Raw genomic sequence first — 15268 nt, 5'->3', positions numbered from 1 at the left:
TATTCGCGTTGTTGCTAGCAGCGCCTTTCCTCTTCTTAATCCGGCATGTGCGAGCTGCGCCATCTCACCACCTCCGGTGTCTCACAGTGCTCTACGTCATGCTACAGCAGCGCCACCACATTACTCCAATCCGCCACCACACACTTATCCCTGCTCTCCTACCAGTCACCATTCATACACACGCCAAGGATGATACGGACACGATGCACACTAAAGCAGGCACACTAAATCAATGCGTGGGCTAGAGGTAAACAGCTTCGCTCTAAAATTCACGCAGAATGTCCTTTGGGAGTTGTATAAATCATTCGTAAAGGATCAATCACACCTGCGACTGGCGCCGGTCGTGCGACCATTTGTGACCGGCGACCAAAAAGCGACTCGACGCGACCTACGTTCACACCTGCGTGCAACTTATACCTTTCAACACACAGAATTCACTTCTGCTCACTTTGCTATTGGGTCGGAAAATAAGCTGACGGCCTGTTCCTGCGCATCTGATTGGTTCAGTAGTTTGCCACTGCAGTCGCGCGACTGAAAAATCGAGCAGCGAGGGACTGAGCCAAAGCAGTCGCTTTGCGACCACAGCAGCCATACGCGACCGTTTGCGACCAGTGTCATTGCGATTAACTTGGTCGCGCGACCAGTGCTAGTCGCACGTGTGAACGAACCTTAAGCTAAGTCGCAAAATTTGGAGATTTGTGACGTCATTATGACGCTATCAAGACGTAATCCCTGATCACGTGGATTTCTGCATCGTTCGCGTGACGCCGCCGCCTGCGCTGACGGTCACTTTTCCGGTTTAATGAGGGATCTGAGGCTTTTGCTGTAACATAGCTCTTCACTTCAGTTTATACTAATCGCTGCTGATACAAAATTCTACTAATTATATCATTACACTTTTAATCCATGGCATACATTATTGCCGATTCTTTCATCGACAATCCCTTGCCTAATCCATTCCATCTGTTTTGTATATATTTTAACAATTTTTATCAGTATTTTCGGACAACTAGCACTGGCGCTTGACAGGGAGGTCTGAAAGATAGAAAAGCGTTCTACTCGGTACTTGGGCGACTAAACTGTTAATCGGCCATCCATAGCGTTGTCTCGTTGCCTCGCTGCTGATCGTTGGGCAATGTCGGCGACATAAGCGCCATCTAGTCAATCGCCTGCCAACGTTCTGTATTCAAACGCTCGTTTTCCGAAGAACCACGTACCGAACCACGTTCCAAAGCCCGCCCATGAAGACGAAGTAACTAATGTTCAACTTTTCTGCCGCAGCTTTGTGGCGATAGCGGCGTCGCACAGTGAGCCAAGTAATGCCTCATTTGCAAAATATAACAGCACGAAGGACGGGACTGAATACACAAAAACCACAGGACGAGTGCTAACTTGCCCAAAGTCTCTGCTAATGCCTCAGACTGTGAAAATACTACCGCGAAAGGAGGATGGGAAGCTGGACGACGCGCTAACTTGCCTAACTTTTGCCCACGCCAAGTAATGCTGGCTAATTAAAATACAGATGATTTAGAGCACCATATTTTAGCTCTCTTTAGTACTATGTACCGTGTTCAGTGGGACGATGAAGACGACTAAGGGAGAGTTACAATTCAACTTTCCCTCAGTGTACGCGCATTAGGCATCAACGGCTGTAGGCAGACGTAAGGAACCGTCCATGGAGCCGAAATTACAAAGGGCGCACCTAGCTTAAGTAATCCTGAAGAGCCTCCGAACTTGATCTGGTTTTACTTCAAAGTTCGTCTGCCTGTCCAAACAGCTTTACTAGTAACTTACACCACAAGAAGTACTTCTGAAAATAAATTAGGTTTTCATTTCATCCTTTAACCAAACTACGGCGAAACGATGAAAATGCTGGGAATGTCGCCGTTTCAATGTCTGATACCAATACCTCACTAAGCAAGAGCCTTGTTCAAGCAAAAGAAACGCTGATATTCATAGTCATGAATGAATGAATGAAAAGCAGTTGTTTGTACACATGAGGTGGCCGAACCGTATGTTACGTGCGCCCAAGTGACATGGCCACATGACCACCCAGTAGCGATGCAGAAATGAGCTCTCGATAGCATCGGTAGTTTTTTAAATGCGAATGCATTTCTTAGTCGGGGGTTGTCGTGCGTCCCTGGCCGGCGTGCGCACAGATCTCTCCGCGCGCGCTCCTACTCGCCCCTAGCAACAGCTGCGCCGCGCCTAGCAACCGGAGCAGCTATAATCGCGGACAACTTTTCTTGGCATTGAAGCGAAGGCTACAGAGCCACAATGCACGTATCCTACCGCTAATGAATGTAGTCCCACAATTGCGTCCGCATTTTCTGCGTGAGATATATAAAATGCTCCTTCATTTTCTACATGTAGCTTTTTGTGACGGAACGCAGCGCACAAAAGCGAGATATCTGCATTTCTTTTACTTTACACGTTGTCACTTTGCGTTTTTGTGTGCGTGAAAAAGTCGCGCCTTTTACCCGTACCTTAGACGCTAAGCAGCGTTTGCGTCGAAGTGCAACGCTAGCCATCACACTCCACGGCGTTACGAGACGCGCGCCAAACCGGACTACTTCGCGTAGCAATATATGTGCAGACGCTCCGGCCCCGTAGCTTTCCCTTCAGTGCCAAGAAAAGTTGTCGCCGAGCATGTCGCCGAGTATAGGTGGTGAGCGGCGGAGGGTAAGGGAGGAGCAGCGCGCGGGCGTGTGATGGCGCTCGCATCGCGGAGCAGTGGAGGGTAAGGGAGAGGAGGAGTGTACCCGGTGAGGGCGCTCGCATCGCGGGGCTCGCTCCGCGATGCGAGTACGGGAACTGATATCGCACGCCGTTGCCACGTCTCCCGATCGAGACGCATCTCCGTACAAGGACTTGTACACCCTTGCCTACACCGGAGACGGAGTCTTTCTGGTGACCGTGTACCTCGCGCCCAACCTCGCTCGGGACGCGGTTGCCGCGAAGCTGTACGCGGCTATGGGAAGTGTACATGTGCGCTCCAAGCCCTCTGATCCCATTGTCTTGGTCGGCGACTTCAACGTTGACGTGCGCAAGAAGAGCGGCGAGTGGCTGGTGGAGTACATGCAGACCAAGCATTCTATGCATTGTCTCTCTGCCGCCTCCGACAACACGTGCCCCACTACCATTCACGGGAGTTGCATTGATCTGGTCTTTGCGCGAAACTGTACCGCGCGTATGCTTCTGAAAGACCCTTTGACCGTGCACTTCAGCGACCACAAGGCGGTGATTGTGGCCGTCAGGTACAACGATAACACGAACAGGGGCTGACGTATGAATAAATAATGCTTACGTGCACACTCTCGTCTCTCTTCATCAATTAATCGCACACTGATCGGGTGCACCCAAATGCATTCGCATTTCCTCACGATCCTTCGGGGAGGTGCGGCTTTTTTTAACTATCGATTGTTTAAGGAAACTATCGATAGTACTGCTATCGATAAACTATCGATAGTATTACCGATAGTGCGATCGATGATACCATCGGTTGCATTACTACAGGTAATGCTACTGATAATGCTGTGAATATTTACGCCGCTGTTGGTCGGCAATATTGCCAAAACATTCATGATAGCCCACTATCATTAATACTGAGTTCGTTTATGAGGAATATTTTGGTGACAGAGATACATTCTTTTCCGCAGCGAAAACGCCGGATATTGTCCGTCCAAAAAAAATTCATATTTAAAAGCAATCAGTTACATCTTACAATGAACAAACTTAGTTCTTGATACTTTACAGCAGAGCTGTTATGGCCGAGGTTTCCCGTGTGTCGTAGATAGAAAGTTACCATCATCATGGACCGACGCGCTCAGTCACCGCCCAAGCATTCCGTACAGATGGTTGACAAAGAAAGCTTAAACGTGTGGCCCTTAATCGGTGGTTGCCGCCCGTGTGTTCCCTTACTTCTTAGTGGACCAGTGTAGCGAATACAAAGCTTTGCCCAAATTCCGTGGCACATCGCCATAGGAGAGAGAAAGCACAGCCATGTATAAAACAATAAAGCGAGAGGTAGGAGAAAGACAGGTGAGAGGGTAAAAGCCTAGCCAAGCCAGGACCAGCTAGGTGCCCAGAAGCTATGCTGTGACAAAGTCTTGAGCGGCTTAGTGAGCTGAGCTCATTTTTTTATGTTGGGACGTGAAATCCCACCAATTACTACTTGCTATTTCTTACTTTTCAAATCAGTGAATGCAATTTAAATATGAAGCCACACACTTTCACCATATTTAACGGCTTCCTTTCCGCTAGAGATGAACAATTCAACTTAATTATCGTGTGCCAACGAAGCATTCTGTTGAAAGAACACGAGCATGTCAACTTTCTTGCCCTTCAGCCTGCTTTTCGTGCTCCACCATTCACCACGCACTCGAGGAACGAACTTTACGCTGCAGTGAGTTAGCGTGGTTGATTTTATGCTGTCGATAGCACTATCAATCTTACTATCGATAGCGCTATCGATAGTTTTTTCTACCATCGATAGCTCGATAGTCACTCAACTATCGATAATATCGATAGTGATATCGATACTATCGATAGTGCTAGCGATAGATATGCATTAGTACCACCCAGGCCTAGAATATGCTGTGCCGACATACGATTTGGAAACCGCACGTGTATGATGAGTGCTGCGCCGTCACTCTAACACAGTTCTTAAAGAGGCGGACCTCCTCGCCGCAGTGCCTGGCCTTGGCCAGCACTGCAGCCTATATTATCCAACATTAGCTGACATTATCGATAATTTAGCTGTCACAAGCTAATATTAATCACCACTTAGCAAACAGTGGCCGACATTAGCCATCATTCATGCTACACTAGAGCTTTTATGGTACGGTTTCGTAACATTGTATAACATGACACATCAAAACATTGTATAACTGACACATTCTCTTACATTGTATCAGCCTGTAAAATCAACGAATTACACTTGTGTAAAATTCATGCTGCGACATGTACCTGAACTACTGAAGGGAAGTTGAGCCCTCGTCAGGCGTTTTGACACACCTTTAGCCCAATTTCCCTCGTTCTGCAGTGCTAGCTGTACACCGGAATTATGTATTTTGTTTGTTTGTTACATGTAGCGTCAACTGGACTTCGCTTTAAAATTCACACAGAAAATCATTTGGGAGTTGTCTAAAATTTAAATCATTTCTAAAGGCTCATTCGCACGTGTGACAATCACTGGTCGTGCGACCATTAGTGACCGGCGACCAAAAAACTACTCGACGCCACCGACGTTCACACCTGCGTGCAACTTAGGGACTATACACGCGCTCGACCAGTGCTTGTCGCAGCTGTGAACGAGCCTTAAGCGCAGACCTTTACTGTAGGTTGCGGCTTGTCCCTAGAACGTTGCTTTCATGCGGAAGCGGCATGGCGTCTTTCATCTGCTTTCGAGCGTTCGTCATTTTCTAGAACGACCCCTCCGAAGATGCATCCCGTGACCACCGAAACGCCAGTTTGGCATAAAATTTTCCCAAAGTACAAATTTTCCTGATGTGTACAGTACTCCATGTCGGCTTCACATTGTGTCCTATGGAGGGCTTTTAAGTGCGACTCAAGGAGAAAACTCCGTCCACCAACCCTTCTGCCGCGTAAGACGATCATTGCCATAAAGAAACAAACATATGAAACAGAATAAATGTTCTTGAGATTCCTTGGCTTGAACCCAGTACTTGAAACTCAATATATGCACTCAATGGGTGCCATTTAATAGCGGCATTCTTTGTTCCGCTGCACTCCACCGACACTGCTTCTTCAACGATCTTGAAATGCGAAGCATCTTTTAGCAAACCTAAGACACTTTGACTGTTCCTTCCTTCGTTCCTTCCTTGCTTCCTTCCTTCCTATCTATCTATCTATCTATCTCTATCTATCTATCTATCTATCTATCTATCTATCTATCTATCATATCTATCATATTATCTATCTAATTCTATCTATCTATCTATCTATCTATCTATCTATATATCTATCTTACTATCTATCTATCTATCTATCTATCTATCTATCTATCTATCTATCTATCTATCTATCTATCTATCTATCTATCTATCTATCTATCTATCTATCTATCTATCTATCTATCTATCTATCTATCTATCTATCTATCTATCTATCTATCTATCTATCTATCTATCTATCTATCTATCTATCTATCTATCTATCTATCTATCTATATCTATCTATCTATCTATCTATCTATCTATCTATCTATCTATCTATCTATCTATCTATCTATCTAGCCGCCTACGTCTGGGTGCTATTGTGGTCTCCTCCATTTGGCATGTACCAAAATTGGCGTAGGAGGACATCGGTTTATGACAAACATGATTCACAGGTCATGACTAACGTGAGTTGCCTCCCGAGTGCGTCATGAAACCCTTTTCACGAGTCACGCATGGCACATGCCCGCATAACAGGACCTATAGTGTATGGGCATGATGCACAGGTGATTCGCAGTACGTATGAACCCAGGAACAGCGACAACTGACTTCAGAAATCTTAAGGCGAAAGCTTTAAGGATCGAGTAGCAGAAAATCCGGTGCCGGCGTTGACTGAGTGGTCGATGAGCGAAAAATCCCCTTGGAAGGAAAGAATAAAAACCACAGTTCGAACCGGAATTGATCCCAGGCATATTGCATGATACTCAACTATTATACCACAGACTCACGTCAGTCCTTCAAACTTCTTACGGAAACGACCCGATATAAAGGCCATGTCGGGACGACGTAAATTGTGGTCAATGTTGGCTATTAGCTTTTATAACACTGTGGCAACATTGGCTACGCAAGCTCTAGCCAAGCGTTACTCGAATACGCCGACGAACGCTGCTTATCATGATGCACATTATCGGACCGTAGCATGCACTTGGTTGAGATAAAACTTGCATCTCCGCTCTAACGTGAGCGTCGACGTTACGTCAGATTATGAGTTACCCATGACACATCAGTGTAGTTGTCGTGTCTGGCAAGCTGGTCGATTCCACGAAAGATCAAAAAAGGGTGTATATTCGATGTTCCCAATTTTCCTGATAATTTTGTATGTTGTGCACATATGACTGCACAGCACGAAATCGCAGTTCGTTTTCAAATAAAAATTTTTTTCAACACAGCAAAATTCGACAAGTGTCGCCGGTCGACGACGACCATTTTACGAAGAGTGCGTTTTCGTAAATTCGCAATCGTGCTGGCAGCTACTCAAGCTATATATTACAAATATTTTTCTTTTTAGCGGAAGTAGACGTAAAGAGGAAATAGCTATCATTTCATAGAATTCTGAGCAAATTATGTATTTTTAAAACTTTACGAAAAACGCTGCGTTTTTCAAAATCAGTCAAATTTGGGACGCTATGGCTACTTTTGTGAACGTCTTAGCTTGTTCATATTTGCAGTATGAATAGGCCTTTATGTGAATAGGCCTTTAGGGCACACCAGATGTTACACGGGTTGGATGAGATATGTAGTGGTTAAGTTTAACTGACTGAGACCTGTTGTTTAGGAATTCTTGTATCCATGCAGTCGTTTTCTGGTCGAGGCTGAGGTGACGTATTTTTAGCATTAGCCGGTTATGTGGAACACGATCAAAAGCCTTAGAAAAGTCTATGAAAATCGCGTCGATGCAGATGGACATATGAAGAGCTGTGTGCAAGTCTGTCACGAGCTCGAAAAGTTGAGTCTGACATGATAATTTTTCTCGAAAACCATGTTGGGAGTGAAGAAGTAAATTGTTACGGTTGAGGTGACGCATGACCTGGGAGTGTATGATATGCTCTAGTAACTTACATGAAATGGACGTGAGTGAAATCGGCCTATAGTTGTTGGGGTGATTGCTGTTACCAGACTTAAAGATGGGTACCACATTAGCCAATTTCCAGTCATCTGGTATACAACCAGTGTCAAGGGATTGCTGGAAAATGAATGCAAGCAAGTTAGCTGAATGTTGACAGGTTAATTTAAGTAGTTTGGCGCTGATGCCATCGGGGCCGGGACTGGTTTTAAGGGGAAGTCGATTGATAGCGCTAGCTACCCCGTGTTCCGTTATTAGGATTGCTGGAAAAGGGTGTTGAATGGGCACTTGTGGTAGGGAAAGAGAATCATTCAGTGGGAGTTCGTCAGTGAATACCTCACTGAAGTGCTTGTTGAATTTTTCGGCGGAGTGCTCTACAGATAAGGTGCTGCCGTCTTCCCTCATTAATACTGCTGTTGAGTGGGTGCTTTTGGGGTTCACGATATTCCAAAATTTTTTAGGGTCCGTTTTCATGAGGTTAGGTAGATTTTCGTTAAAGAATTTATTTTTCGCTTGAAAAATGACACTGTGTGTTTCAGCTGAAACGTTTTCGTAAGCTTCCCAATCTTGAGGACAGTTCGAGCGACTTGCTTTTCTGTAAACCCTTTTCTTCTTGTTCAGGGCACGTTTTACGTCTCGTGTGAACCATTGGTCATCTAATCTAGAACTTATTGTTAGTTTAGGAACACAGGAAGCTTCAATTTCTTTAAGTTTATCCCGGAACAAACACCAGTTTTCATCAGTTGTACGGTAGTCAAAGTATTCGTAAAATTCAGCTGCGAAGGTCTGTAACATACTATTCATTTTCGTTATGTCGGTACGCGCATAATTCAGCAACTGTTTCTTAATTTTGGATTTTTTTTGCAGTAGGAAGTGAAACCAAGCAATGGACAACCCTGTGATCACTGATTTCTTCTAGCCCGCGTGTGTTACAGATTTCAGGGCTGTTAGTTAGGACCAAGTCTAAAACCCGATCCTTCCGCGTAGGTTTATGTACAAGTTGTGTTAAATTGTGATAAAGGAGCAGCTGAAGAAATCGGACACATTCAGATCGATTATTGTGATGAAGGGCAGACAGAGTGGACCAATCTATTTCTGGATAATTAAAGTCACCACCTAAGAATAAAAGCGAATTAGGAAATTTCTGTGTAACCTGTTCAATGGCGTCACCAAGAAGTTCTGGAAACTCTGAATTGCTGTCGGGGGGTCGATAACAAGCGCCAATGACGCAAGCAACATGACCAATGTGACATGATGCCCAGACTATTTCGAGAGGTGAGTCCACTGAAATTGGGGAGGGGTGGTATAATTCGTTTATCGCGACAACCACACCACCGCCTCGGGAGCCGGTTCTGTCTTTGCGGAAGATGACGAGTGAAGATGGTAACGAAAGTTCGCTGCTTGTGACGTCCTCAGACAGCCACGTTTCGGTACCGATAATGATTTCTGCAGAGCACGTGTGTATGGTGGCTTTCAAGATGTCAGTCTTATGGTACCTATATGCTACGGAAGTTAGCCAAAACCATCGACAATGAGTCAATATGTAGCCATATGAAACAGACACGCTACTATGAGCACAGTTTTAGTTTTTGGACAATACGTGATACCAATTTGAATAAGCAAGACCATAGAAATATTGGTACGGATTTTCCCTCTTGCTTGGTTTTAAAGTCACAAATAAGTTGCAAATATATGAAGAAATTATCATAAATTCAGTGACCCTGTATAGACTTCATAAGAGCGTATATAGTTTTTGCCAGATATATAGAGTTGTTTCTGAACATTCCAGCCAAGTAGTCAATCGTAAAATACCAGTCATTTTACATAATATCACTCTAGCTTTCACGCGAGAGCACGTGCTGCACATCAGATGGAGGAACTTGCGCGTAGCATCAGCACAAATGTCGGGCAGCCTGAGCAGTGTGGTAGCCATACGTTTGCCAAAATGCACGCAACTTCGCGACTCCGTATTTGTAAGCGTGTCGCACGTTGCGTTGGAGTACCTCGACGCGCACCAGCCTGCTGGTGCGGGAAGGGCGCGCACGACAGAAAAACTTAGAAGCAGTGTGTTTTATCTGCAAGTATCAAGAAAAATGGCTGCTTAGTGCGCCAAAACCGAAGTTCAAAAGTAGCCAGAAACTATCTACGGAGCCAACCTGAAATTTTCGTCGCCAGACGGGGAAGTAGCTAATTTGGCGCAAAGAGGCCACCAACGGCAACCCTGTATCTGCCTGGCTACTTTAAATATTTCTTCATGATTCCATGCAAATAAACAGAGATCGGGCTCTACTGATTTGTTTGGAAGATGAAACTGTATATTCTGTATGTGAGTATCAAATGTTCAAGCCTTTTTGAATACACCCGCCAGAAATGTCGATTAATGAATTAACAGGCGAAAAAGTTCTCATCTTTAGGCATTCATTGATTAAAACCTGAGGTGGTGAATGATTAACCGCTAATCGATTAAAACGAAGAATCAAATCTCTAGTTTAGGGATACTTGAAGCATGATATATGAATACGTAGTTTTTCCTTCAGCAATTCATTTTCCCCGTAAATCCGCAAAATTCGTACACCTTGCCGCGCTATGTCGCTTACTTGAAAACGACGCTGCCTTCCCAACCCAGTGGCGCAGCCCACTTCGCTGTCACGTTCGTCTTCTCAGTGTTGTCCACGTGCGTGATGGCGCTCTATAAGGAAGGAGTGAACAGGAGCTTAACTTACCATGGCAACTTCGCTTTGTATTTCGATGCATCGAAAGAGACAAAAGTTGTGCACAACTTCAGCTGGCCTAACAGCGGAGTTTGTGTCAAGCCTTCCCTCCGCTTTCGCCAACACGCGCCCTTCCTCCTCTCTCACCAGAACCACTTGTGTTCGAGCTTGCGCTACCATTGGTCGACTACTTTCACTAGTGAGCAATCGCGCTCCTGCTCTGTCCTCTCCACACCACCTGCTCCACTCCCGCCATAGCTTCGCCTTTGCTATCCTCCTCTCCACCCAGCTTCACCCTCTCACATCGCTACCCTTTTATCTACCCCGCTCAACTCGCTACACTATAGGTTTCCCTCTCAGCCTCTTGGCTTCACCCATGCTGTCCTTCTTCTCAGGCTTCGCTCTCGCAGCTGAGCTAGAAAGTGCGGACGACGGATCGCCGAAGATTGATCTCGGCCTTAAAAAGCTCCGCTCTAAAAAATTGGAAGTTGTCCTCGACGGGCTTAGAAGAATGAGGGATTTTATGAATAAGATCTTTAGAGGCGCCTCTAGCGCTTTTATCGTGGAGCGCGATCAAAATACCAAAATGTTCTGGTCACGTGTTAGCTCAAACTACATTTGATGTAGCGGCGTATGCCGAGCTTGTTTCATGCAGCAGTGGTTATAGAGTAAACGTAGCCATCGCAGGTACACATGTGCATGTCTTCTCCAGCTGCATGACATTTATTTACCACAGAAGCAACACCGATTGGTCGTGAGAGCAGCTGAACATTCCGAGCAAAAGTTGTCGGCAACTACGCATTGTGACTACACAACAAAAAAGGTGCTCAGGTCCAAGCTCATGTTGGCACTTCACTTTCAGTTTACTATTTATATAGATGCAATGTAGAAGTATTGTTTACAGATATTGTCACGCACAGTTCAGGAATCACGCTTTGAGTAGCTGAAGCCGGGCGAACTTGTGACCCATAAACGAACAGGTCAGAGAAAATGTATAGGTCTAGCACTGCAAGAACGCAGTCTCTTTTTCACCATAGTTCGGCACCTCTTCTTTAGTACAGGGCAGTTCGCACGTGCCTGAGTTGCCAGCGGTGGTCCTGGCCTGCTCCATCAGCGATTCGCTCCCTCTATTTCGCACGCGCGCCGTAGACAACGTGGAGGGCGCAGCGAACGGCTGGCGCGCATGCTTTGCATGTATCTTGCGCCATTTTTATGCAGACGAGGGTCCCAGCCTAATCCAACCCTAACCCTACCCGAGAGGATTGGGGGGGCGGCCCTGACTGGGGCCAGAAGGCCTTGGTCCGGAGAGCAAGACTGGCGGCTTCGACCAACGGGGACTAGGTACACCACCCCGCATGTAGAGCCCCACTGTCAGGCTCACACCTGCCATGCTTTTTGTAATAAACGCTTTTCACCACCCCCACCAAACTCTAACGACAACAGCGGCACCCTCGGTAAACGACAAATAAATTACGGGAGATGCATAGAGGAATGTGAAGAAGAAAGCCTAGTTGGACCCGCAGCGATGTGGAATGAAGCTTTGAGCCCACGCGGCAAGGTACATCCCTCGCGAAGCCTTAATCGATTTAATCAAACGCGTCGCGTTGTCTCTCGCTTCTTCGAAATAACGCCAGCTACGACATCAGGCGCGCGGGAACCGGAGACAGCTCACACGAAGCGATCGCTCATCTCTTCTCGCTCGGCCTTTGGAAGCGCAGCAGAGTATTTGCGAGACATCGAGCGCGCGTCACGTTTCACGACATTCGCTGCGAGGAGCAACGGCCCTGCAACATCCCACCTCGCTTCTGCTGCCATCGCCTCGTCCACTCACCTGTCCCGATGTGCTCACCACCCTTACGGCGCAACGTCTTTTCATATATGTGCAGAGCAATAATTTCCGGTCGCCGCCACATGCAGGAGAGTCACGTGACCTGAACAGAAACGTCGCGTGTGACGTCACGCACCATAGTAAAATTTGATGCTCAGTAAAGTTGAAAGTTGGGCGAGTTGGTGATAGTTCATGTTTACGTGGGAAGCAGCGCACTTTAGACAAGGCACGAAAAAGAACGAAGAAAGACAGGACGACCGCTGCCTAAAATTTGAAGGAAAGAGAAATGTTCTACCTGGCGCTGCATAAGCATCGCTATTTTGCCAGCGTCAGTGGTTGGCCCGTGTCACTGGGGTCCAGTAATATGCGCATTACGGCTACGCGGTTCTCAATACATTGCCAGCATTACTATTCCGAGTACAAAGTCAACAGCGACGTCCCGCTGTACCAATGACGTCAACCATGACGTTTCTGTTCAGGTCACGGGAATCTCACGCATGTGATGGCAACCGGACGTTCGGCTACTGCGCTCGTTAGGAAACGGAAAGGCGCTACGGCGCACTCGTCTCCACACCGCACTTTCTGCCCGCTCTCACAAAGACGGCGCGCTTTCTCACATGCTTTTTATCGATCCCAGAGCCTTAAAGGCTCGTTCCCATCTGCGACTAGCACCGGTCGCGCGACAGTTTGCGAGCGGCGACCAAAAAGCTACTCAAGGCGACCGATATTCACACCTGCGTGCAGCTTAGGTATACTCGTCGCCACACAGAACCCACGTCTGCTCACAGTATAGCTCGCATTGTCATTGCCCCGTAAAATAAGCTGACGTACTGTTCCTGCGTACCTGATTGGTTCGGACGTTTGCGACTGCAGTCGCGCGACTAAAAATCAAGCAGCGAGCTAATGAGCCAAAGCAGTCGCATTGCGACCAAAGAGGCCATTTGCGACCACTTGTGACCAGTCACTTTGAGACTAACTTCATAGCGCGACCGGTGCTAGTCGAAGTGAACGAGCCTTTAGCGTACTCCGACGCAGCGACGGGGCACTTTCGCCCGGAATGTCCCTCTAATTATGATTATAACTTTGCTCCCTCTAATTGCTATCGCAATACAAAATCAGCCCGCATCGTACCCGCTCAATCTTCTCCGTTATCCCGGCCACGTGGTCGCATTTCGATGGAGACGAAATGCTTGTGGCCCGTGTCCCTAACCTAGATTTAGGTGCACGTTTTCGAGAACTTCAGATGGTCAAAATATCCGGAGCCCTCTATACTATGGCGTCCATCATAATCGTACCGTGTTTTTGCGACGTAAAGCCCCAACAATTATATAATTCTTATCAGCTTAGTGCACTCACGTCATCTTGGTCGTCACAGTCGAGCGTTCGAGCTCCAGAGATTGGCGTGAACCTGCCCGGCACCAGGACCCTTATGTCGTCCTTGCTGCGAGCTTGTACTAGGAAGCCACGAAAACTTCCGCTCATAGTCACTGCGAAGAAGACACAGTGGGGGTGCCGTCTGTAGATAATTTAAGCGTGCCTTGCATTTCGGTTCACGTAATGGCGTTCGCGCATTACCTTGACACTGGTATCGACATCTCATAAGTCATAACGTTTGGCATAAAAATAATTAGGAATACATTACTTTAGCACGAAAATATTTCATACGAGGGTCCACCAAGACTTCACTGCCGCCACGGAAATGACGTTGGTAAAAGGCACACGATCAGATCGCCAAGAAAAACTAGAAGAAAAAGTTCCGTTGGCCGGAGTCGAATCCACCACGTTTCCGTCCGCGACTGTAGCTGCAGGGCACTCTACTCCCTGCGCTGCCTTCACAGAAGATGCAGGCGGCTGTACAAACGCGCTTTTTATCTCTCACACTTTCGTGTCGCAATGCTCTTGATTCGCGGAGTGTTGTCGCTGTCTTGGAGCGGTTAGGTGAAGTAATGCATCATATGACACCAGCGAGCGCCGCCTGGCAACACTTAGGTAGTCTCACCTCAGCGCAGGCTTTCTCTGCAATATTCCAGGAAACTCTATGGTTGGTGAAATGTGGCGTGCGCGGCGATTCGATTCGGTGACGACGGAGTTATGTGATTTTCCTTTCGCTTCAGCGTGTGACACCTCATCGCCAGCGTAGGGCAGCTTCCAAATGGACCAACGGTGTTTCTCCGCGGCCTACTGCTTCGAGTGAGGCGTTACCGACTCATAAAACGGGTGTAATAAGCGCTGCAGAAGGGCAACGACGTCGACGGGCGATTGTTGTGCAAGTGAGTGCTTTTGTGCAACGAGACATATACCAGCGGGAAGTGGAAAGGGTTTGCGCGTTCAGGGCTCAAGCTACGAATTCTGCCTTATCGCGTTTCTGAAGCACTCTGTCGTAGGCATGGGCACAGGCGTAGGTTGCCCTATTACTGGGGAGCGCACGCCTTGCCGTTTCTTGCCTCAAAATACGGCGCTTTACATTAGTGCGTATCGAGTACTACTCTTTATTTTCTGCATGTCGACGCTATCTTTGAACGGAAATCGCCATATCATGTGTCCATGCAGGTGTATGTTTACTAGTATAGCGACCACAAAGGTTTAAACACGATCATGGACGTTAGTCGTCGGGATCGAGATTGGCCACCGGGCGTCAACGTGTGTGCGCATCCACGTCAAATGGTGCTGTAGCTGTCACGCGCCACCATACCTTGTTGAAGCTCTCGTATACCAATCTGCAATAAACAGTCAACTACTTCTGTGAGGACATGCTTCACTTTTTGGTGAGGACATGCATCGCAGTTTTGGCCGTCTTACCTATGGCACTCCGCGTGTCCGGTAGCAGCTGTGCATGAAGCGTGGCTCGGGGCCCCGCCATGTCGACCGCCAATCCGTGCGTGGGAGTCATGGTGCGACACGCGGACAGGGGAGCGCCTCGTGGGAAGCC

General features: G+C 47.1%; 1 protein-coding gene across 1 annotated transcript in view; it reads right to left on the bottom strand.

Moving 5' to 3' along the window:
• LOC119375169 (uncharacterized) overlaps nt 1-15268 on the bottom strand; it is an 86961-nt gene extending 71693 nt beyond the window's left edge. Inside the window, exons 1-3 of the mRNA XM_049411188.1 lie at nt 15139-15268; nt 13696-13826; nt 10398-10489 (exon numbers count right to left, since the gene is read on the bottom strand). Coding sequence (XP_049267145.1) covers nt 10398-10489; nt 13696-13826; nt 15139-15229 — 314 coding nt within the window. The 5' untranslated portion in view covers nt 15230-15268. The remainder of the gene's footprint in view (nt 1-10397; nt 10490-13695; nt 13827-15138) is intronic.

Source organism: Rhipicephalus sanguineus, chromosome 11 (assembly GCF_013339695.2).
Source record: "Rhipicephalus sanguineus isolate Rsan-2018 chromosome 11, BIME_Rsan_1.4, whole genome shotgun sequence".
Classification (NCBI taxonomy): Eukaryota; Metazoa; Arthropoda; class Arachnida; order Ixodida; family Ixodidae; genus Rhipicephalus; species Rhipicephalus sanguineus.
Note: the sequence above shows the minus strand (reverse complement) of the source record. Positions and strands in the feature narration are given on the sequence as shown.